General features: G+C 38.0%; 1 protein-coding gene across 1 annotated transcript in view; it reads right to left on the bottom strand.

The window, feature by feature from the left end:
* The window catches only part of JAG2 (jagged canonical Notch ligand 2), a 71,964-nt gene that overhangs the window by 9,415 nt on the left and 38,724 nt on the right, over window positions 1-23,825 (bottom strand). Inside the window, exons 6-20 of the mRNA XM_074820987.1 lie at window positions 16,461-16,591; window positions 15,958-16,077; window positions 13,526-13,639; window positions 12,578-12,691; window positions 11,893-12,006; window positions 11,295-11,341; window positions 10,850-11,023; window positions 8,420-8,570; window positions 7,955-8,119; window positions 7,259-7,372; window positions 5,780-5,893; window positions 5,284-5,397; window positions 4,281-4,397; window positions 3,287-3,314; window positions 2,121-2,206 (exon numbers count right to left, since the gene is read on the bottom strand). Of these exons, the coding sequence (XP_074677088.1) occupies window positions 2,121-2,206; window positions 3,287-3,314; window positions 4,281-4,397; window positions 5,284-5,397; window positions 5,780-5,893; window positions 7,259-7,372; window positions 7,955-8,119; window positions 8,420-8,570; window positions 10,850-11,023; window positions 11,295-11,341; window positions 11,893-12,006; window positions 12,578-12,691; window positions 13,526-13,639; window positions 15,958-16,077; window positions 16,461-16,591 (1,703 nt within the window). The remainder of the gene's footprint in view (window positions 1-2,120; window positions 2,207-3,286; window positions 3,315-4,280; window positions 4,398-5,283; window positions 5,398-5,779; window positions 5,894-7,258; window positions 7,373-7,954; window positions 8,120-8,419; window positions 8,571-10,849; window positions 11,024-11,294; window positions 11,342-11,892; window positions 12,007-12,577; window positions 12,692-13,525; window positions 13,640-15,957; window positions 16,078-16,460; window positions 16,592-23,825) is intronic.

Raw genomic sequence — 23,825 nt, 5'->3', positions numbered from 1 at the left:
CCTTCTAGTTGGATAGTTCTACTATTTCAGCAGTAACCTCTAACAGATTTCTCATAATTACACCCTAATTGAAGTTCTGGTGATCAAAGAAGCAGTCATATGCTGACTCATTTCACAGAGCAGAGGTGTTGGACAGCTGAAGTTGCTAATATCTTCTCCACATTCAGCTATAGAACAGAAGTCCCACATCCTGTTCTGGCACTGTCTCAGACATTTAGGCTTCCTAGAAAAGCACATGCTTTCAGGAAGTTATATCACAGTGCAAGAGCTGAACAATGAATTGGGTCAACAGTGCTCAAAAAAAGTGACTTACTGCAGTACAATTCACCATAAGGAAGAGTAACAGTTTAGTTTGTAACAGACATTTGATGTTACTTTTCTTAATAACCTTGAAATAGTGAGTAGATTGATTTAGTAGGTACACACTTAGCACAAAAGCCTCTTAAAAAAAAAACAACAACCTTCAAAGATTCAGAGGCTTAGCCATAGAAATCTACTGAGAAAGGCAGGGAAGCATAGTCCATTCAGATGCACAGCAATGTGTTGTTATCCTGGGGAAGTGACCAATACTAATTTATGCAACAGTCTACCAACAGAGGCAACAGGAACCACCCTGTCAAGTTGTGAGCCACAGGCACCAACTGCTTCAGTTTCAACAATAACCATTCTCTTCCAAAGCATCTTTCAAAAGGTTTCCTTCCATTGAAAATGAATGGCCACTCCAACCCCTCAGAACACTGTTTAAACACCAATTCTTGACTGATGCACAGAATCAGCTCATCTTCTGTGTTTGAAGGACTGGACTTAGAAAATGAACGTGAGAAATGGTAGTAGTGAGACTGCTACCCATGTAGGCAATGGAAAATACCAAATGGATACAGAAGGGCTTTTGGTTTTATTCTAGCTTCCTTCAGAAGTGCTCCAAGATGAAGTTTTATGCAAATACAGAAGTATCTAAACTACTACAGGGTTTAACTACTCTTTCCTCCTCTATTCAAGCTATCTTGGTTTAAGATTCTCCAGTCTCTGTATGCTGAAAAAAGTGACTGTTAACTCTGTTTCTGGTATCAGCCATAAAAGGCATTTTGTCAGAGCTATTCCTTTGGTCTATATCAGTCTAAGCAAGAAAAAAGTCTGCAGTCTAAACGCACAGTATTTGCCTTTGACTATAAGTAGTCCTCTCTGCATTTCTTGTCTGGAAAAGAAGAATTCAATATCCCTCACTGTGTGTCTGGATCTAGATACATAATTATCTGCCATTCCTGGTTCTATATCCAGAGATCACCAAGCAGATGTTACCAGAAGTGCTACAGTCACCCTCTGACTACAGGTGTTGGCTCATTCACTATTTGCCAGAATGAGGATAAAATCTCAACTTGAAAGCACAACACCACAGTGATGGAGTAGAAGGACCAAGCCCAACAGCCTTGAGGCTACAGAAGACTCAAAGTCTGATCTTCCAAAAAATGTAGAAATAAATTAAAATTAAGGTATCTATCACATGCGAGTCAAAATAGCAATATTCCATTTAAAGAAAAAAGGACTCTTCCACAACACTTCAATGCAGTTTTAGGGTCTTTTGTTCCCCCTTCTTTTCAGTTTCTATCTTTAAGGATAATTGCAGTGCAACAGGTTTGTTTTATACCTTTTGAAGACCTTCATCATAACTTATCCATGTTACTCACATGCCAGCACTACACTCCTGATGTTTTTTTTTCATTTGCGATTTCTCAGTGGATATTGGTTTCTAATGTTAAATGAAACACCTAGTGATACACGTCATCTTTAATAAGTTGCTTATCAAGAAAAACACTTAAAACTTAAACTTCAATGAGTCCAGCACTCCAGAACATTCAGAAACGTCTGACAAAATCCAGCAAGCAAGTCTTTGAGTATAATTTAAGCCAACTCATTTCAGTTCCATTTAATGAAGTGAAGCAAGGGACATAAGTCGCCATTATTTACAAGGTATCAGTACCTGGCTGACTGACAAGATGGTTTCTGCTTCATTATTTGGAATTCAGCTAACCTAATGCAAAAAGGGTGCCACAGGGTGTTCTTTCAGATCTGTGCATCAGGATGGTACAACCTTTCAGGTCTTTACCCATGCAGGTACTTACTAATTCTGCAGTCAGGACCAGCAAACCCAGGCGCACATTCACATCGAAACCAATTCACACCATCAACACAGATGCCTCCGTTGTAACTGTAAAAATAGTAAACCTATAATTACACCAAGTGTTCTCAGGGTAGATTCACTTAAAATGAGCAAAAACCATAGGCCTCATATGCAGCATGTTCAAATGCAAGTTTCTGTTGTCCCTATTTATAGTACTTTCTTGGTATTCAACAATGCAGAATTAAAAAGTCCCTGCTAAATCATAATACAAGTCTACTTAAGCCATCTACGCTGTTTCACTGGTCTCTAAGTAAAGCTTTGTTAATTAAACCTTCTCCTGCTCGAGGGGGATGATCTATTCCCATCAGAGAAAGCATAATATTAAACAATACTGCTTAGTAAGTCACCTGTTAAAACAGCAACATCCTACAAAAGCGTGTGCATGTGTGGGAAAGTATATCAACAGAACTCAAGGAGATAAAGCAGCACTGTAAAGTGAATACCAAGAAAGCCCAAGCTTTTGCGAGGTGTTTTGGGTTTTTTTTGTTGTTTTTTTTTTTTTGTTTTTTTTTTTTTTTTTTTTAATACAAGAAGTACTGGTTATTGCATCAGAACGAACAACAGAGAAAGATAAGGTAGATGCTTTGCTTCAACCACATACCAGTATTTTCCCCCTTCAACTACAAATATCAACCTGTAGATTTAAAATATTCCCGTTGTATCTTCCATAAAACTAATTTTGTTTTTAAAGCATGTTTATACCTAGTATTTGATCTAACAGGACATTTTTATAGTATCTAAAGTTATTTATTGTAAACTAACAGGTTTTGATTTCTCATTTTTATTCTAAAACTCAACCATAGATGCCTGAAATCTTACCAAGTCTGATTCATTTCGTATCACAGTAATTTACTAGTCAGTCCTGGCATGAAGGCTACACTAAAATACTTTTAGCTGTTCATATATGAATCAACTCAGGATTAGTTTGTGGTCTTTGTTGCCATCAAGGAATAGATAAGGCATGGCAAAAGATTCTTTTAAGATTTTTACGGAGGCTGGCTTCAATTATTTTAGGGTAGAATTAGTTCTAATCTGGAATGGAAATTCATCTTACTGTGCTCACTTTTATTTTCACAATAGGTACAGAACTGGAGTTTGCATACTTACCATGGATGAGGGTTGCAGTCATTGGTGTCTATAAAAAAGAAGAATGCAGACTAGTGTAACTAGTGGCGTATTTATTTTCTAATGTACAGAATTATCGTTCAAGAGACACTGTATTTGATAAGGGAAGCAAAGAAAGATAATGCAGAATTGAACGTTTTCTTCTACACTTGCAAAGGAAGTTCAGTTAGACCTAGAAGTCCCATGAAATACCTTAAATTTTATGAATAGACTGACAAATGCAAAATTTTACAGCTTCAGTGCACTTTGATGTATCAACAGCACAGACTGATAATGCAGCATGATGGCAACATAACAGAAATAAAACAGGGCATCAGTTGCATTGGTAGTGGATAATTCAACCAGGCTCTAAAAGCTTTCTAAAGGATTACTACTACTTTTCTGCTTCATATGTGTATGTGTAACTAGCCAGATTTCTTAAACAAATCTTTCCCATTATAAAACAGCTCCTCATTATTTGTTAGCATTTATGCTAGCACCGTCAGCTTTAAAACAGCTAATTAGGGCACCATCAATACTTTTCCCCCCACCCCATTATGACTTGGGGAAAAAAAAATTAAAGTTGCAGGCTTTACTCCACCTAACCAATCCATTGTATTGGTATGTCAAAGTAGTTAACTGCTATACTCAAAGAAAATGACTGAATGTACACTACTGTCTGCCTCTCCACATACTTTTCATTATTAAAATTAGTGTTTCTGCAAGGATTTTTTTTTTTGCTCTGCACGTGTTCCTGAAAACTGTATTGCTACAGAAGGCTGAAAGTCTTATTTTGGCAGAGACTAGGTGCAAGAAGCATGACAAGCTCTTCATTCATTACTCGAGCATCATCTTCTTTACTTACCTCCCACCCTGAATGATTCAGATATTTTGGCACATGAACTCTGTAAACTTGCCTTGTTTCAGTTAACAGCTCTGTGCCAGACACTCCCAATATCCCAACGGAATGCAGGGGAAGAAAGGAGAAAAGCCTTACTCTGTGTGCATGTACGTCCTTCCCATCCTTCTTTACAGATGCAAGAAAAGGAATCTCCACTGCCAACGCATGTTCCACCATTCATGCAAGGGTTTGGAATACAGCTGCTGTTTTTAGCTTTGAAAACACAAAAGGTCTCTATTCAGCACTGAAACCAAATGGTATCTATCATCTGGATATATCAATATCACAATCCTGAACAGCATTTAAGTCAACAGTGCAAGACCTACAAGAAGGTCAAAAGACTCCCAAATCAGTCACATCATCCCAATTCAACTGTTTGATTGAACCATGAAGTTTTTTTATAAGATGATATCTATTTTTTCCCCCATCTGTGTAACCATCCTTCAAATACTGCCAAATTCCTACTTTGGCAGTGAGTTACCCAGGTCGTGAGGTGTATTTCATAATAAAATACTAGTATTTAAAGTTCAGATTTTGATTAAATGCTGCAATTGTACCTAAAAAGTAGAAAAACTATACTAAGTTACCTTCATCCAACTTTTATTAGGACCAAAAAGTTTCATATTCAGAAAAAATGTACCATGGAGACTACAGTCAGTTCCCAAAGAGATCAAAAGTAGTTCCCTACAGTAGGCTGCAATCCTGTAAATCCCCTAAGAACCACCAATTCATTTTTCCTTCAGTATGTCTGCTCATACACCTCTCAGTCATAAACTTATTTACATTATTAACCTTCAAGCAAAGTTGGGGAGTAAGTCCCCAACAAAACCTCTTAATGACTAAAAGAGAAGTCAAGACCTAAGTCCAAGTGTTCCAAATCTGCTTAGGAGAAGCTACTAAAAAGACCATGTAAGCACCCTGTAGAGAACAGCTTCCTAAAAATCAATACCATGTCAGGTCAGTGGAAGAAATTACTCTGAACTTCAGTCACCAGACAACTGGAACAGTTTTGAACTAGCCAGCTAGAACAGTGTGTCTATTGAGTAAACAGTTAAGTCTCCGCTTCTGGCTTTATCTGTAGATTGTTTTAAAAGCTTACCAGTGTTGCAAGTACTTCCTATCCACTCTGGAGGACACGAACAGCGGAATGTATCTCCATCGTCATAGCATGTTCCACCATTGCTACAAGTATTCGCATCACACTGGTATTCACCTATACATCACAATAAACCAGTTTTAATTTCCATTGGTCTTGCTGAATTTTAAGATCAGGTACTTTTTAATCACAAAATTACTTTTACAGACTTCATATTTAAATGCAACAGTACTGGAAACGCATAGTTCCACTTGCTGTATTCCAGTAAACAACCAAAAGAGTGGAATCTAAGGGCATCTCTTACAACACTATTTCACTACGTGAAGGAATACATTTTTCAAATGTTCCGTTTTGTTGCTGGGAAACTGGGAGAGGTAATGAGAATATGCCTATTATTTCACTGCAATTGTTTTATTTTAAATTTCAGGAACTGTAGTCTCATGAGAAGAAAGAAAACAAATCATTGGGTAAACTAAAGATCAAAGTAAGGAACACTTACGTGAATGGCAAGTTTTGCCTTTCCAGTCATTCTTACACTCACAATAGAAGTCATTTACCAAATCAATGCATCGGCCACCGTTGTGACATGGGTTAGGAGAACAGTCATTGAAATCTAGAAAAAGAGTTATTCAAATTAGATGATCTAGCCTAGCCAAGGCCATGAGAAAGTATAAAATACTTCTTTATAAAGGAAATAAATTGTGTACAAGACAGCATTCCTAATTGTTATGGGGCTATCTTTATATAAGTAAGGAAGACTGATTTAATAGAGAACAAGAATTATGAAAGAATTTCTGACAGCTTAAAAGTATCATACAGTATGGCTTTTAAGTAGAACACCAAAATAGTTTCATTTTTCCAGCAAACAGCTGTATTCTGAACTTCAGAAGAAACTTTCTAGTAGACACCAATGTCCTGAAAAAGAAGCCTCAATCCAGGACACTCACATGAGTTGGTTAAGGGTCCCTCTCCTGCTTTATGTCTCAAAAATCAGAGAGTTAAAGACATTAGATGGCTTAACTGTTTATATACGTGTGTGTGTGTACACATAACATACGCATAAATGAATTCTGGAGAAAGTTCTTTTCACTTGATTAAAACAAATGTTTTAACAGGTAGAACATAATTATTCCAGGCTGAACTTCATCTAGACCACACAAAAAGCTCTGTTGACAGTGGTAGCTGCCAAAAGCTTTTCACTCTTTATTTCACATCTCAATTGGTGCATGTCCTGTAATAAGTCTCAGCAAGTCCTTGCTGTCACGTTTTAGAAGAGGCTTCATTCAGAGTAGAAAAAGACCAAACAAACTGCAGTTTCTTCTGAGGTAACTTAACCATGAACTGGCCTAGTACACTTCTTTGTCAACTAAGGTCCAACATGTCTCAAGCCAGGGCAGCAAGAGTAAAGGCTTGCTCCCGCTGAACCCAGAATACAAAACACTGACTCATGATATTCACTGAGTAAGAAGTCAGGCTTCAGCAGTTCACTTACTAAAGGAACCGATATTAAATTTATAAATTCCTTCAATAAGGTGAAAGCACATTATAGCCTGCACTGGCCTAAAGCTAGAAAGCTTTTCAAGTTTGGAAACTGCTGTGTATGAGTAGATTGGGTAAGGGATAAACTTTTATGTACAGTAAGTACTAAGAAGTACATATGCTTATAGCAATAGAAGTAACATAATGAGTGGACTCCCTGACAGGGTATATTCATTTTTGCCTCTCCTTAGGAGAAGACATTGTCCCTTCCTGACATATCCTGTATTATACCAAAGAATCAGATTATGGTCCTATTAAAAGAACTGAGCCTTTTAGAGCTGCTACCCAAATATATTCTTGAAAATACTTTTGCAAACAACACTTGGTAGACTGTAATTATAGAACAGAGAAACTACCCCATTATTATTAACCACATACCAACCTTCACTGTTAGAGCAAAGCTGTAATATTTGACCCTGCAATGTTTAGCAGTACTCACTTGTGTCACACAATTCTCCTTCCCAGCCACTTGAGCAGAAACATCTAAATGAATCAACTTCATCGATGCATGTCCCACCATTCTTGCAAGGTTTCCCAAGACAATCATTGATATCTATGACAAAAAGTCAACAATTATTGCTCAAGGCTGTCTTCATCTACCTAGAGGAGTGATCTACACTGTGTCTCTAGGAAAAGCAGCACAAAGTTATACTCCATTTGTTCATACATAAGAACAGCTCAAACGCCTGTTTTCAATCCTGGTAAGGTTTCTTGACATCTTCTCTCTTATGTAGCAAGTTAAACCAGAGCATTACGTTTACCTGGCAAAAATATCCAGGTGTTCAAAAAAATTATCTGGAACAGCAATACACATGGCTCCTAAGCTGTGCTGTCAAATGTGTGTGTCCCTTCTTTATCATTCCCATGTTGGAGAAATCCATGGCTTCTTATAAGACTGTACACAAGGGTAGTGGATATAGACACATTCACATTGAAGTTAGACTAAAATGAGTTTTCTTTCACAAAGGAAGTGTGAACTGTTACAAAGACAACTGTTACCAGAAGAAACTGGATTTCAAGCAGTACACCTGAAACAGTGCTCTATGCAACTTTATTAAAATCCGTATGTTTTATGTTGTAAAACTTTATAACAAAAACTTTAAGAAAGTTCTAGAGCAACAAAACTCATACTTACTTTCATGACAGTATATTCCAGTAAAACCTCTCTCACAGGCACAAGTAAAATTCCCTCCTGGCTGACTAATACACCGTCCATGAGGCCCACAAACATTAGATGAAATGAAACGGATTCCTTCTTGGGTAGCATTAGTGAAGACTTCTATTGTACAGCTGTCTATTACTAAGAATGAGAAGTATATCATCAGACTAATAATCTGCATCACCAGTCAGTTTTTAGTTTTAAAAAAGTTATCCAAAAATTCAGACTGATCACAATTTAAAAGTTACATTAACTGTAAGTTACCCTCTACCTCTCTATAAATAAGGACTGTTACAAGCATTTCTTCTCACTGCCTCACTATTTAACAGTCCAAGTGAGTACAATAAAAAAGTGTTTCTGCATTCTGCTTTTCCCAGAAATACTTTCTTTTTTAACGTACCACTAATACATTAAGACAAGTTTCTGGACAATAGCAGGTACCTTTACAAGAATTGTTCTTGCAGTGGTCCTTGAGATGAGAACAATTCTTTCCATCATAGTCATCAGGGCAGGCACAGTAATAATCTCCTCCCAGATCATAGCATTTAGCCCCATTCTGGCAAGGGTTAGGTTCACAGAAATCAATATCCATCTGTGAGAGAGACCATAGTTAGCAGCAGCTGCTTCATTTCCCAGGAGTAAGCAGCATTATCTGTGTTGCCAAAGACACAAATAAAGCTAATGTACAAAGAACCTCAAGTTTTAGGAAGGTTTATGAATCATATATATTGCATTCCATCCCGCAACACAGAGAGAAACTTCAGGTTACTTTAGTCAATCCTAATACACAGTATTTCTGATACTGCCAAAAAGATATTCCTTTGCGGGAGGCTGAATAAGCACATTTGCAATAACTTAGCAAAGAACAAGCCATTAAGAGACATCTTATTGTGACTGCTCTGGATCATTGTAAGTCACTTCTCTGTCCTTCACATCTGCATACTAAGTGCTATAATGCAAGTTAAATACCAATGCACTTGTCAACTTTGTGTCTGCAAGACACTTAAAATACACTTAAAAAAAATCCTATTCTCTAGAGCAACTTCTCTTCCCATCTCAATTGACATATAGAATTTGTCAATTTGTCATACAGAATTATAGAACCACATAGCTTGGAAGGGACTCTACAGGTCAGCTACTCCCAACCTCCTGCTCAAAGCAGGTCTAGTTAGCCCAAGCTGCTCAGGGCCTTATTCCTACTATCCCCACGTCAACTTATACACAGAAATACTAGGTACATTTTGAACACTTACCATCTGGTTCAAAAAGATTCAAACCTAGCTCTCATAATATAACCTTTAACAGACAAATTGCTGTAGCAAAGCAATTCTGCTTCTTCTACATCTGATTGGTGATGCCCTAAACTGGCCTCAAAATCCACAAAGCAGCCTCAAAAGGGATATTGTTACATCACAGTATCTTTTTCTTAAGGATTGCTTTCTTCCCCTCAAGTGAATTTTTCCCTCTTCACATCTTTCTTGTGAGAAAGATAGCTTTCTCAATCTTACGGACATAAAATTAAGTCTGATAGTGGATTTGATCACTATTTTTAGTAGTTCTGTAGCTAAATAGGAGAAAAATTCAAAGCTAACCAAAACAGAACACAAATAGTGTTAAGTATCTAATTCACAGGAGCACATACAATTCCAGCTGCAATAGAGGGATTTTCAGCAAGTTATTTCATGCTCTCATATGGAACATTCAAAGCAAGCTACAAAAACCAGCTAAGGTCTGAGAAAGATTCTCAGATCTCCTCTATCAGATGTCTCCATTTGTTTCCTTCCATTAGTGTAAATTTCCCCTTCCCAATGCAAGTTCAGTAGCTGGTACTTGTAGCATCTGGAATCAATGGTAGATATTTCCTGCAACACACAAGGCAAGCAGCCAACTCCCCCCTATTATTCAAACAGATTTGCTGAAACTTTAATTACACAGTACAGTATGAATCAGCCAAGAGTAGAGCACTCAAGTTATGATCCTTATGTAGAAATGGTACATGAGCTATTAGGTACTGCATCAGTTTTATTAAACTGGTCAGTATCTGCAACTCTTTAACTTTGAATAAAAGGAGGGCATTGTTTCTTTAACAATGCAAATAATACAGAATGAAATTACTTCGGCATTTAGAAGAGATCACTCCAATGTCCTCCATGAAAAATTCTGGAGCAAATCCAACAAAATTCTAACCCAGTGCCTCCAGTTGATGCTGTCTTGCTAACCATAACACATGAACTTGGCTATCAGCAAAAGCCAGAAAGTACATACCTTAAGGCAATATAATTTTACAGTAAAAAGTCTAATGTCCTCCCTAGAAGGAGGAAAATCTTCATTATCATGAAGTACTATATGAAGTATCACTAGCTTAGTGATTTCAGATCTTAATCCTTAAAGCACTAGAACTACATGTTCCTAAAATGATCTCAAACAGAAAAGTTCTGAGAGCTAATACTTGCATATCTGCCTGCCTTTAACTATGTGGATACTCCTACCAACAGCACTAGGATTACCTGAAAGGTAATTCAATTCTATGTACTTCAGAGTTATTAGGACGAAGACCTAAAACGTTCTAGTGTGACAAAAGGACAAAATTGCAAAGAAAAATGTTTCAAGCTTAAGGAATACTTGCAGACTTAAAACATGTAGGAGAGCCAACACCTATGTGCAACAACTTGCAGTTTATCAGGTTGCAAATTCAAGTGTTACAGCTACTATGACAGCACTGCACAACAAATTTGCTTATTCAGAGTATCAAGTAACAGCTATGTTAGTAGTACTTTAGTCTTGGGCTACTCCCATTTAAACCCAGAGATATGTTTCTTTCAAGAATTCAATCCATGAAAAGTATTGCAGTAATGTCACCACTGCCCTCACCTCACAGAAGACTCCTGAGAAGCCCTGTGAACACAGGCAACTGAATCCATTCACCAGGTCTTTGCAACGGCCTCCGTTTTGGCATGGACTGCTTTCACACTCATTTGTTTCTGTCTCACAGTTTTTTCCTGTGAAACCACGAGGGCATAAGCAATGGTAACCATTCACTTCATCCTTCACAGAGGGGGGAGGTGGGGAAAAAGCAAAAGTAGAAAGATTTGCTTATTGATAAAACTTGCACACAAGAATTCAAGTTATTTCTACATTCTGGATTTGTGAACAGCAGTAGCACCACAAAATTATTTTGTGAAGTGGTGCAAGAGTCTGCAACACTACGTTTTTAACATTAACCTCGTTTAACCAACCCATAATTCTAACCTACAGAATTCGTAACTAGCCAGAACAAGATTTATTTTCAACATGGCATGTAATAAACAAGAGTTACCTTACAAGTCCCTCCATGTTGACATTGTCCATGACAGTCATTAATATCTATGGATAAAATATGCAAGGCATTAGAACTTATACTAAAAGACTAACCTGTAAAGTACAGGCCTAGCATAAAAATGGATAACAATTTTCAGAAAGGCTTTTTTTAGGTGTTTCAATGGAAAGCAAGGATGCTTGATGTCTTAAGAGAGTCTTATTTTTAAAAATACGTAATATAAAATTACATATTCCACATTCCTATTACAGTGTAATAGAAGCTAAATCAGACGATGTCAGCTAATTTCATAGCTAACATTTTAGCTACAAGGTATTTTAAATTGAATCAGTACATTATATCATTCAGAATCAGGGATGAGTGAGTAGGGAGAGATTTATTAGAGTTATGTAAGTGTATACCTAAGCTCATTTTAATACCAGTTACATCTCTAAATGAATTTTCAAACAGTATTTTCAGTTTACACTGCTGGAAGTTAGAAAAATCCTGACAATGGGTATTTTTTCTTGTACAAGTACGTGTACTATCATTCATCATAAAACCTTTTGTAAAGAATAAAGCATCCTATGGTCAACATACATACTAAAGAAATACTAACTGATATGACAATTTACTCCTGTCCATCCTGGAATGCAGTCACAGTAATATCCACCAATGAGATTTTTGCAAGAGTAAGCATTAACACAGGGTTTCCCCTCACACTCATTAGCATCTGTGAAAGAAGATAAAAGAAAGAAGAGAATAAAGAACAAACCCAGAAACAGATTACCACAGCACCAAGCAAAGTTTCCATGCAATCCAAGCATCAGAAGCTTGTATTATACATTGGTAGGGCCCTAATACCATTTACATACCACAGGTTTTTATTGCACACTTGTCTATAGCAGCACATGCATGTTATCTTACATTTTCCTTTGCCAAAACTCAAAAAGGTAATATGTTAGTCAGGGAAAATCCCTTCCTTGCCTCCATAAGCTTATAGTCACTGTTCTGCCACCATGAAGAAGCAGCTACCATCACCAATGCTGTATTTTGAAACAGAAAAGTTATGGGGTATTCTAGAAGAACCATTATACACAAGCTTAAGTTGGGGCTTAAATAGTTACAGGTTCATTTGAAACTTCTGGCTTGAAGATCTACTAAAGGAGAGCTAAGATACCAATAGCAACACACATCTTCAATGTTTTCTTCGATAAAAACCATGTCAGAAACACACACAGAATTATTCATTATTTAGGAATAATCTATAGCAGTCTTCAAAACTTGAGAAGTTAATTACTTACCAAGCTGACATGTTGCTCCAATCCACTGCTGTGGACATATACACTCAAATGCATTAACACCATCAATACAGGTCCCTCCTTGAGCACAAGGGTTAGATGCGCATTCATCAATATCTGGAAAGTCAAAGTGTGCCTTCCATTACATGGTTTAAAACTTGGCTTAACCTGGTTTTTTTGTTTGCCTTTTTTTTTTTAGAGTTATTTTGAGATGAAGGAGGAGAATGCACAAACAAGATTAGGAACAGTCTAATAACTCTAACCTAATTTTTACTTAGGCTTTTCTCACATCTTTGAGATAGCAGAGAGAGGAACTCTGAAATTTTGTCAGCAAACAGCAAGATGATTCAGTTAATCTGCCAATGATGAACACATTCATCGCAAGTCATGTTCGTAGATCATGACACAAGTTTAGCCAGTGGTTTTACTGGGGTTTTTTGAGGATATTTGAAAAATGGATAAAAAAAAAAAATCTGTGTTCCACATCGCCAGCAACATGCAAACCAGTTACATGGGTGCACAATACATTTCAACTACTCCCCTGTCTTTCAAAGCGAACTTCTAAGTGAGTAATTTACTCTTCTACTACTTTAAGAAGGGCAGAACCTTCCATGTTCACACTTATATTTCTTAAAACAATTCTATTCTTTATTTTGCTTTAGACTGGCTAAAGATTCAGAAGCTGTCCTACAAGAAGCTTTGGCAACAGAGGATTTCTTTGCATGTGGTCCAGCTATGCTTTTGATAACCTGTAGATCTCAACTGCATCAAATAGATACTGCTGGTTGCACAGTACCATTACTCTTTTCAGAGTCTCCCAATGCATAACTGTTAAAAGACAGGTAAGGTAGAAGACTACCACCAAATTCCATACCCACAGCACATATTATCAAGTAAACCATATCAACCCTTCCAACTTAAGAGGTCCGTCATCAGTAAACGTATACCCACCAATAGCACATGTTGGTCCACTCCACCCCGATGGGCAGTGACACTTGAAGCCTGATGAAATTTCATGACAAATTCCACCATTAGCACAGGGATTAGATACACAAGCATGCTCCGCTGGGAAGAAAGAGGAAAAGAAATTCTTGTTAAATGCTCTTCCAGTATCAGTTAAGGAGAACTTACACAGAAATTGCATTCTGACTAAAAGTGACCAAAAGCATGAGCAGTGGCAGGGTGCCTGTACAGAAGTTTGAAGCCTTCCTCTCCCAGCTGCAGAGAGTAAGATTCCCAGTAGGAGACTGAAGAAGGATTTTACTGAAGGTGCATCATCCTTCATATTTACTGACTGGAAAGCCTAAAGGTAGGCAGGTCACTACCTCAATATTCCAGGAGCTCAAGAAGTTTTCCATTAGCCTAGTGCTTCCAGCCACACACTTCCACCTCCGGAGTGCTCCAGCACTACCTTTTTTTTTTTCCTTTAGTGAGACAAAACAGATATGCTGTATGCAGAGGTCTGAACAGTGGTAGTAAAGTATCAAAGGTCTGCTTAGCTTCATTCTAATACTGTTCCTTGGAAACAACAAAGAAGAGAGCCACTTGCTATTATAGGCAGTACTTGCTTGTTGTCACTCCATGTAGGGCTGTAACACTTGCAGAAGCTGCACTAAGCAACAATCAAGTTGAGGAGGGACAAGTTGTGTGCCATCACTTTTGATATTTTTCCTCTCAGAAGCCAAGGAAGCTTTTGGAATAAAGAAAGCAATCCCCTTACTAGGCCAGACTTTCTAACTGTTGCTAGCATGTGTATTTCAGAATCTTTCTTTCAGTGATGTTATCTACTCTGCAAACTGAATTTACGTTGTCCCTGATGTTGGGTACTAGTACCTAAAGCACCTCATATACCAAACTACTGCTAATAATCAGTATATAACTCATCAAATGTATGGCTCCCTTTATCCCTGCCTCCTCATTGGAAGGGCCAAGGTACTTCTCCACAACTTTCAGGGCAAGTTAAGACAAGATTGTATCCATTTTAGCCACAACTTTGCATCACATTCTACCAACTGAAGCAAAATTCAAGTTTTGATAGTATCATTCATACCACATAGCACTTTATAGAAGTTCAGGGAAGATCTACATCCTGATAAATGTGAAAACCTGCTGAACTTAAGGCCAAACAGTTAAGTGAAAGAAAAAAAAAAGGTTCTTTTCATCTATGCCTAAAGCTATTAAGGAATAGCAAAATTCAAAGTGAGGAGACTGGGAATATCACATTAAGGTTAAAACCTTAAAAAAGGTTTTAACAATCCAGCATGGCAAAGAAAGTCACTGCAGAACACCCAACTGAATACTACATGTGAAAAGGTTGAAACAAAAACTTTCATTTTTCTCCGAACATCAAATCTTTAAAGCAAAATAGGAAAAAAATAGAAATTGCACACTTGCCCCTTTATCTCCAGAGACAGAATAATCAGGAAAAGTCTCCAAATACCAGAATAGTCTCCAGTATATGAAAATTTTGGTTTTTGTGTAACACATACACAGTTATAAGTGAAAAAAGCAATACACTATCTTTGTACTGTGGTTGAGATAGGAAGCAGTTTTTCATGTAGGATAAACACAGATCTGTTAGACTCTAGTCAAGATGGCATACTTCATCAGAAATATGGTTTAAGTGCTTTCCTCCATTTTGCCAGTGGGAACCGGGAAGACAACTTTTTGTTTAGACTGATCAAGGTGACTCTGTAAGAGGGATGGAACACATTTCCATCATAGTTAACATCTGCATTATTAATCCAAATGTATTAAAAGATGATTCTAAAAATCAAGTTTCAGTTGATCAAAAAGGATAGTCACCACATTCAGGCAGCTAAAACTTGGACCAAAACACCACACCACAGTTAAAACTGAAGCATCCATCACTACTACTTTCCTTAGTCCCCAGGCTTGCACAAGATGCATGTTTGCAAGCAAGCCAGAAGACAAGAAAATGGGTAGCAAGGAAAGGCACACCTGTAACCCATTTCCATGGGACTGTAGCCCAATTGCATGTTTGGACTAGGGAAGTGAATATATCAAAGGGAAGAAATATTCTCAGTCTTATCTAACTCCAAGGGAAACCATTGCAGCACTTCTGCTGTCCTCAGTGGTTTTCTGAATAGCCAGCCTGAGGCATGAGAGAGGAGAGACAGAGCTGGCACACCCTCACTGTCACACAAAGTAACAATCAAGTTGAAAGGACAAGTGGCACACCATCACTCTTCACACACCTCCCCTCTCAGAAACCAATCTAGCTTTTGCAAAGGAGAAAACAGCTCCTCTACAAACAAAAAAGCAACAGCGAGCATTATAAAAGTGCCACCTGCATAACTAGAACACAGTCATGCCTAAAACAGTTTCAGACTTCTGAAGATACATGCAATATTCAGAAGTACCAATTTCGCAGTTCTTTCCAGAGTAGCCATCTGGGCAAGCACAGCGATATTCATCTGGTTCAGTGTTCATGCAGGTTCCACCGTTCACGCAGGGATGGTGATTTCCACAGTAATTCAGATCTGGACAGAGAAAAGCGTCAATCAACAGGGAACACAAATCTCACCATTTTAATCCCTAGTCAGACATACAGATGCCTTTTCTGGCTTGAATAGCATTCACCCACATCATCCCCATATTCCACTAGCTAGCCTGTCATCTGGTAACTATCCACAGAACAGGGAAGGATGAGCAAGAGACAACTGCATGAGTTAGAAGAGTCAGGACCATTCCAAAACTTTGTCTTAAACTTCCTACCCTTACGATGTTTATGCACCATCTGCCATAAAAGAATTAGGCACAGAAATTCTCAGGTAGTTGCACACTAGCAGAAAAATAATGGTTAATGAGTTATCAGTTAATCATGCAATTTTACTTATTTGTTCTGTACATTAATGTTAAGTACCTTTGTTACAGAGCAGGCCACCCCAGTTGGTTTCACAATTACACTGCCATGGTTCATTACAGCTCCCATGAGCACAGCCTGGGTAGCGGACACACTCATCACAGAACTGTCCTTGCCAACCATAATGACACCTAAGATGTAAGTTCACATGTTAAAAGTTAGCAACATGATGCTTAATTATCAGCATTACAGGTATTTAGAACACTACACTTACCGTTCTCAAGAACAAGGTCAATGTTCAATGTGCAACAGATAACAAAGCTTTATTTCTCTTGTTTAGAAGGGACATACTAGTCTTGTTGAACATCCTTACTGGATCTCATCTTGCTCAACCGTATTACATACCATGGCAACAACTGACACCAAGCACTATGCATTATGAGAACTGTACACAAATTAGTTGTTCCTTCACAAGAAGTTCTATCTTCACATAATCATCTCACGCTAAGATAAAAATTGTGATTGATATAAAAAAAGTTGAAATTACTTTTCAAAAAGGAGACTGCTGGCTTATTGCACCAAGCACCATAGCTTTTTTTCTCTCTATGAAGATAGATTTCAAGATACTAGTGGTTTGCTCTAGAGTGCTAGTCTTGAAAGACCAGGGCAGCCAGAGGAAGCTGTCTTGTCAATTTTCTCAAGACTTAGTTTTTCAAGAGAGCCCTTTTTACAGATTTATTCTATTATATCCTCAGTGTTCTCTAGTGACATTATGAAAAAAGTGCTCTTTGGAGAAGAGAGAGAATAGAAAGAAAAACATTAATAATTTAAGCAGAGTTGAAATCTTGTCACAAGATTTCTTCAGAGACCAGTATCCTTATGTTATCTGTAACAGAATTCTGCTAACAAGAGGAACTATTTATGCTACAGGAAAACTGTTAAAAGTCTGAACGTAAAGAAAAAGGACATAGGCTAATGCTTTTTTTTTTAAAAAAAAAACCCACCACCATATATTTCACATTTTATTCAAAAAGAAATAGTAAGCCTGCTCTTTTGGGTCAACAAAAAAAGTGTTCTGCCTGTTATTTTAAGAGTATTTCTTATAAACGATTTAAGAGCCATACTAGCCACAAAGAGATGCATAAAACCACACTGAATGGGAGTTGGGCACATGCATGCCAGGGGAGTCCTAATGCCTGGGGGACAAAAGCATTAGAAAGGAAACTGTACTTTTATAGATTTAACAACCATTCTATTATCAATACACTTTGAATACCATAAAATAACAGAAAATAAATTAAGTCTTTGGGGTATGGTGAGAGCAGACAAGAGACAAGAAGCATAGACAAGGAGTCTTGGTCTCTTGTGAATCAATCCACTTCCACCATTTCAATAAGCTGTATCAATCCCCAGAGGAACAGAACTGGTTATGTTGGCAGCATATTATTTAAATTCCTACTATTTACATAGGCAGAAGGAATCTAGATGCAGATCTTTTCAAGACTTTTTTATATATAGTTCTAGAACTACTTTGAGATCTTTGTCCCGGTATCTGCTCCTTCAAAACCTCACAGCTGTGAGATCCCTAAGGAGGGCCTCAGCTCTGTACCTAGTCCAGAGGTCTCCAATCGCTCATCTAAGCAAGGCTGTCAGAAGCCTAGAGAACATACGTATTTCAGAAGCAGCTTTCTTTTGCTGTATTAGCAGTAAGAGGAAACAAATACTGCTCCTGCTAAATTTGATCTCTTCCTTCCTCCTCAAGGACAGAAAAATCTCTTCAGGGCTGGTAATAAACAATAAAAAAAAAAAGCACACTGTAACTCACTTTACTGGCCCCAACCCAAATCTCCATCCATGCCAAACCTGGCACTACTGCCTGTGATTCACCATGACTACCGTAGCCAGAGCCAACTTCCCACCCACACATAACAAGCATTTTCAAGGGTTGAAAGTCTGCATCACAAAGCAAATAATCACAATAACTCAATTTGTTTTCTATACCCAATGGATAACAAGTTTCTTTGTTCAACACTGCACTGGTGATTAAGAGTGCAAAGAAAAATACAATCACCTTCTTAGAACTTGAAGGCATCTTAAGCACCTACTTGAGTTTGTAGGTATGCTTGACTGCAATAAAATTAGTTCATCAGAAAAGGGTTGCTGCTTTTTCGTTATATTCAACACAAAGTTTACTAGTAAAGTTACCACCAAGCCCAGGGGAAATAATTTCTAGAAGCTTAAAGCAGACCAAAGGAACACAGTGTTTACAAGTCAAAAGGTTACTATGTGGTAAGCTGATCAGCCTTCAGTTTACAAGGAAGAGTAAATTAGGATTTCCTCTTCAACAGGAAGTCTGGTCGCATCCTACATTAGCAGGTGCTAAAGCAGCTTTAAATCCACTTCCTTCTAAAAAGATAATGTTTACACGGATCTCAGCTCACCCCTAGAGCAAGATGTGATCGATAAAGTGAAGTCAATTCAGAAACGGGCATGTTGTCATTTGAGAAAAATATCAAGACAAAACACAAGGATGAAAAAAGGTTAATGATCCACTATGAGAAGCCCAGAAAGTATAACTATAAAAGCAACATCATCTAAAAAAAAAACCCACCCCAAAAAAACCCCAAACAAGCAAACCAGAATTCCTTTTCAAGTAACGACCACTTGTGTAAAAGCCAAAATGATTAACTTAATGGTGGGCTAAAGTTACTTCTTCCCGGCCCCTTCCCTAGTTGAGGATACTTTGTTGGGAGTTCTGCAATCCTAAATTTTTCACATCTGACTAAATAAGAAAGCCAAATTTAGGGATTCATAAGGATTCCCATTGTTCAACGGACAAAGAAAATTCTTATTGGAATCAAGATTCTACTTCCTTTGTCCTTCCCCTCTGCTGACTTCATTGGCTCTAACTCGTCTTTATAACCAAACACATGCAAAACAAAATCAGAGATGGCTTAATCTTAGCCCTTGCTGGGTTATTAGCAGTACAAAAGAAGTTACCATAAATAGATTGTTACAGTTTAGTAACTTCCTGATGGAAGGTTGAAATACAGGCATCTGCTCCCAGACCAAAGCATCCCTTCAGGTCAGGATTAACACAGAAAGAGTGCCATAGGAATTGAAGAACAATTGCTAGTTTTCTTGAAACCAAGAACTTGCAGAAAAGTTCCTGACAGACATGCTTCACAGCTTCCATTTTCCTTAGATGAGAGTCTGGTAGCAACAGAAAATGAGAATTTAAATACAAGGCTGGAGGAAGGGGAGGCGGCAGGAGTTAACATTAGCAAAGTTTCTAGATAACATTTTAGTCTTGAGATTAGAGAAACTGCAACTGTGCAGGAAAAATACTGTTGTCATCGACAAGTAGATAAAGCCACAATAATTCAACTCATAGCATATACTTGATTACAATAAGACAGTGGGGTTTCAAACAGCAAAACTCCAGGATAAGGAAGAAGGTCTTTCTACAATAAATCTCAATGAGTTTAAATTTAGTATCAAGTATTTCTACAGAAGCACCCATGACTACGCACAGTTCAAAGATACATATTGTACTCTGAGGCAGGAGCATGGGCAAGTGGGAAAGGAGAAAGAATGTGTTTGGGGTTTTTGCTTTTCCTGGGGGTATTAAAAAAGCTAAACTGATCCAGGTTCAATAAAAATAGAGATTTTTCTACAGAACTATGCTTTCCCTATGTTCTTCTGGAAGTTATAATTAAGGAAAAAGCTGATACCAGTCTTTGCTTTCCTCTGAGGATGTTTGTGTTATAATTAGTTAGTGAAAGCTAGGTTGAAATTGAGCATTTCCAAATCAAAACAAGGTGTTCAAAAGATCCCATGTTGCTCTATGTAAACAGATACATTATTTGTGAGGATAAGACCCTGAGCAATCTGGTCTGACTAGAATTCCTTTGGGCAGGAGGTGGGACTAGATGACCCTAGAGGTTCTTTCCAAGCTCCATAATTTTATGATAAATCCTACAATAGCAGTTATGGAAGTGATTAGAAAGGCAAAGAGATGTACCCAAATCACGATGGTCTGTAAACCATGGTCCCTCAGCACCTTGCATGATTATCCAAAAGGAAGACACCTGTTACACAGCAAAAAGTTAGTGAAGTGGACCACTGAGAGCACCTTAACTCAGCTGTTTCATACGATCTTCACAGATGGTTTATTCTCCTGGTTCAATCACTTCTGATTATTTGAAAGCCCTGAACTTTCTGTGCAGGAAGTTCAGCTAAGAAACTTCATGTTGCAGGTCTCATCCAATCCCTAATCTACTCTAGTGAACCTTATGAAAAGGCTTGTAATACACAAGAGTGAGAGGATACTTCAATAAATTCTGTTCCACACCTAGCTACATAGCTTTGTCAGCACTTAATGCATAAATACACCTAAACCAACAATGTGAAGGAAATCAAAACTAAACTACTTCTGAAGTCAAGGCCAGAATATGGAGCCTAAAAATAAATTTTAAAAAATCCTAGTGAGGATGCAGGCAATGTGGTATAAGCCTTTAATTACCACAGGTTACATCTTACTGGTATATTGCACATCCTACAAAGGTCAAAGTAAAGATCACCGTGACACACCATTTTTCAAGCAAGCTTTTTGGAGGGAGCTTCTCCCACTCATATTTCAAGTGGAAGCTGTGGCCAAAACACTCGACACAGGAAAATGAAGCAAAACAGTGACATTAAGAGCAGAAGCAAAATGCATCATTCAGGGGTGGGGAAGAAATAACCCTCTTAAATGGAAAACCACTAAATTTTCTAATGACGTGAACAGGATGGTGCTGCATAGGCCAGAACAATAGCTTTATATTAGTTATTTACTTAAAATAACTATAAGAAAGTCTGTTTAATCTTTTAAGAGACTAGTTGTTGCATAGCAGGCAGCAATATGGTCTAGCTGTTAGATCCTACAATTCTGAGCATCCGGATTCAGTGTCATGGCTAGTATGGTACTCACTAAGATTTGTCACAGAAACGCTTTCTCCACCTTCCTACCTTTGAAATAGGCGTGATAGTTTTGTGAATAGGGAAGGAAAAGATGCTCGTTAATGAACTCAAATAACTACCTGAAAGCTTGTCATCTTTTCCTCTCACCCTCAGCATTCTTAGACCGAGATACAAACCTTTCCCTACAAACTTTCTTCTCCTTTATTAAAGGAAGTTATTGAGAGCTAACATTCTCACTCCAGTACTTCATTTAGTTTTGTGAAGGAGCTGATAGAGGGGATGGTTCAGAATTGCTTAGCCAGAACATATGAGGAAACGTTCCTCAGTTAACTTGTAATAAGTGGCTCAAAGGGTGCGTCTATATTTGCATTAGTTCACACCAGGAGCACGTTTTTTAAACGAACTGCCTGATCATTCCTGTTGATGGTGTGTTGGTTCACATCACAGAACTGTTTTGGAACAAAGGAATTGGATTCCTTTTAGGTTAAACTAAGGTAACATTAAGGCAATGTATGCCAGGAGCACACCTAAGTGTGTTCCAGCTACAAACAGGCATTCAGTCCACAAGAACAGACTAGAGCTAGTCTAAAATTAAAAAAGACTGAAGTGTTTTTAGTATGGATATTGGCTTCAACGCTGCTTTGATCTACTGTTCTAATTTGTCTGCACTGCCTACTATTGTAGACACAAGTTAAAGCACTACATATTTTTACTTCCTGTAAATCCCATTCACATTCCCGTGGAAGCAGCATCCACCTTCAGCATATATTCTGTGCCTTCCTACCCACTAACCACCCAAGGAAGTGACTGCAGAGTGTGCCTCAGTTCCTTGACCAATAAAAGAAACAAACATGGGATTCTTTTCTGTCTACTTGTGAAATACTTGCCAACAATCCCAGAAGGCTTACTAGTTGGACATAAAAACCAATAATAAAAGCATACTGGTTATGATAACAGGAAAGAGAACTTGAGACACACAGCAATTTTACAGTTTGTAATAATTTTACATGTTCTTTGAAACTTGAAGCTGTGATACAGTATCTTGCATCAAAGAGGAGACAGAAGATGATGTCCAGGTACCCATACCAAGTGCATCCCCCTGCAGACCCAAACAATAGCCCTACGCTCTTTAGGGGCCACAGCTAGTCCAAGACTGTAGGAATTGAAAGGGTCAGTGCCACAGCAGCTAGCTCAAACAAGATTTCTTCCTAGTTTACTGTTCAGAGCAGCTTACGAGATCTCATAATTCCATTCTGGAACAACTGTGGAAAGAAGCTGTATCATTTAGAGCTAGTTGATCTGTATAACTAGATAGTATGGAAGTTCCCCATCTCTTACACTGCCTGCTTCCAAAAGTGGGGAGAAAGTATTTCCTTCTGTTTTCAGTCCTCTATTATCTTTTGTTAGTCCTCTAGTATCTTTCAATAACTACCTGTTTTGAGATGCCTCACTAGATCTCCCTGAACCCGAGAATGAGTTTACAAGAATCCAGCTGCCTTTTTTTAAGTTTAGGCAGAGTTCCCCAAGGCTGATTATCCAAGTTATCCACCCAACCGTCATGAAAGCACAAGCAAAACATCAGTGATATTGGTATGCCTCCTACTGAAAAGGTTAGGAAGACTATGCAAGCCTTTAACAAAGGATCTCTAGAACACCACTACACCCCCAGCACTCCAGGTAGTTGCAGCTCATTTTGCAACTCAAGCTTTTGTTCCTGCATCTCTCTAAAGGAAGTATTGAGTAACAGTTGAGCAGGTTCTGGCCCTCATAGTGACAGCTTAAGGGAGCAAAACCACTTGGGAGAGACCTAGAGCATCTGCAGGCACTGCTGGATGCAAGAAATCAGCCTCCCTACCAGGGCTGAAGTGAAATACAAGGACTACAAAAGGCATGGCACCAGACAGGAAGTTTGAGAAACCTGTTTCAACAGGACAAACATAAGATACACAATTAAACAAACAAAATCACCAACACTGTAAAACCAAAGTTATGTCACATAGTTCAAAAGTAATTCTAGAATAAGACAGTTCGAAACACACAGATTAAACAATTTACTTTAGAAGTTTTAAAAACTTCTTTGCTTGCTTTGTTCACCTTGCATGAATTCTCCTTAGAGTACTATTAACAATCCCATTTGTAATTCATTTCAGTTAGTCTACATGTTCTAAAGAAATTTTGGTATCACAGTTGTGTGAAGTAAGACTTGCATTTCCCAGGACATAACCTAGGTCCTACCATAGCTCCAGAAGCTGAACACAAGCTGAGCAGTGTTAGGGATTTGACCCCTTTGCTTTGGAAGAGAAATTTAAACATTCAAAGGCAACAGGAAAAGTAGAAAGACTTCTGAAAATATCATCATCCTGGCAGGAATATGACAACGTAGGCCAGATACGACACATATCTGGACTTCCAACAAACCCATACCACTCTAGATCACAAGTGAAAGATTAAGCCGCTAAGCCT

The sequence above is a fragment of the Strix aluco genome, chromosome 4 (genome assembly GCF_031877795.1).
Source record: "Strix aluco isolate bStrAlu1 chromosome 4, bStrAlu1.hap1, whole genome shotgun sequence".
NCBI classification, from domain to species: Eukaryota; Metazoa; Chordata; class Aves; order Strigiformes; family Strigidae; genus Strix; species Strix aluco.
This window is presented reverse-complemented; position numbering and strand designations above follow the sequence as displayed.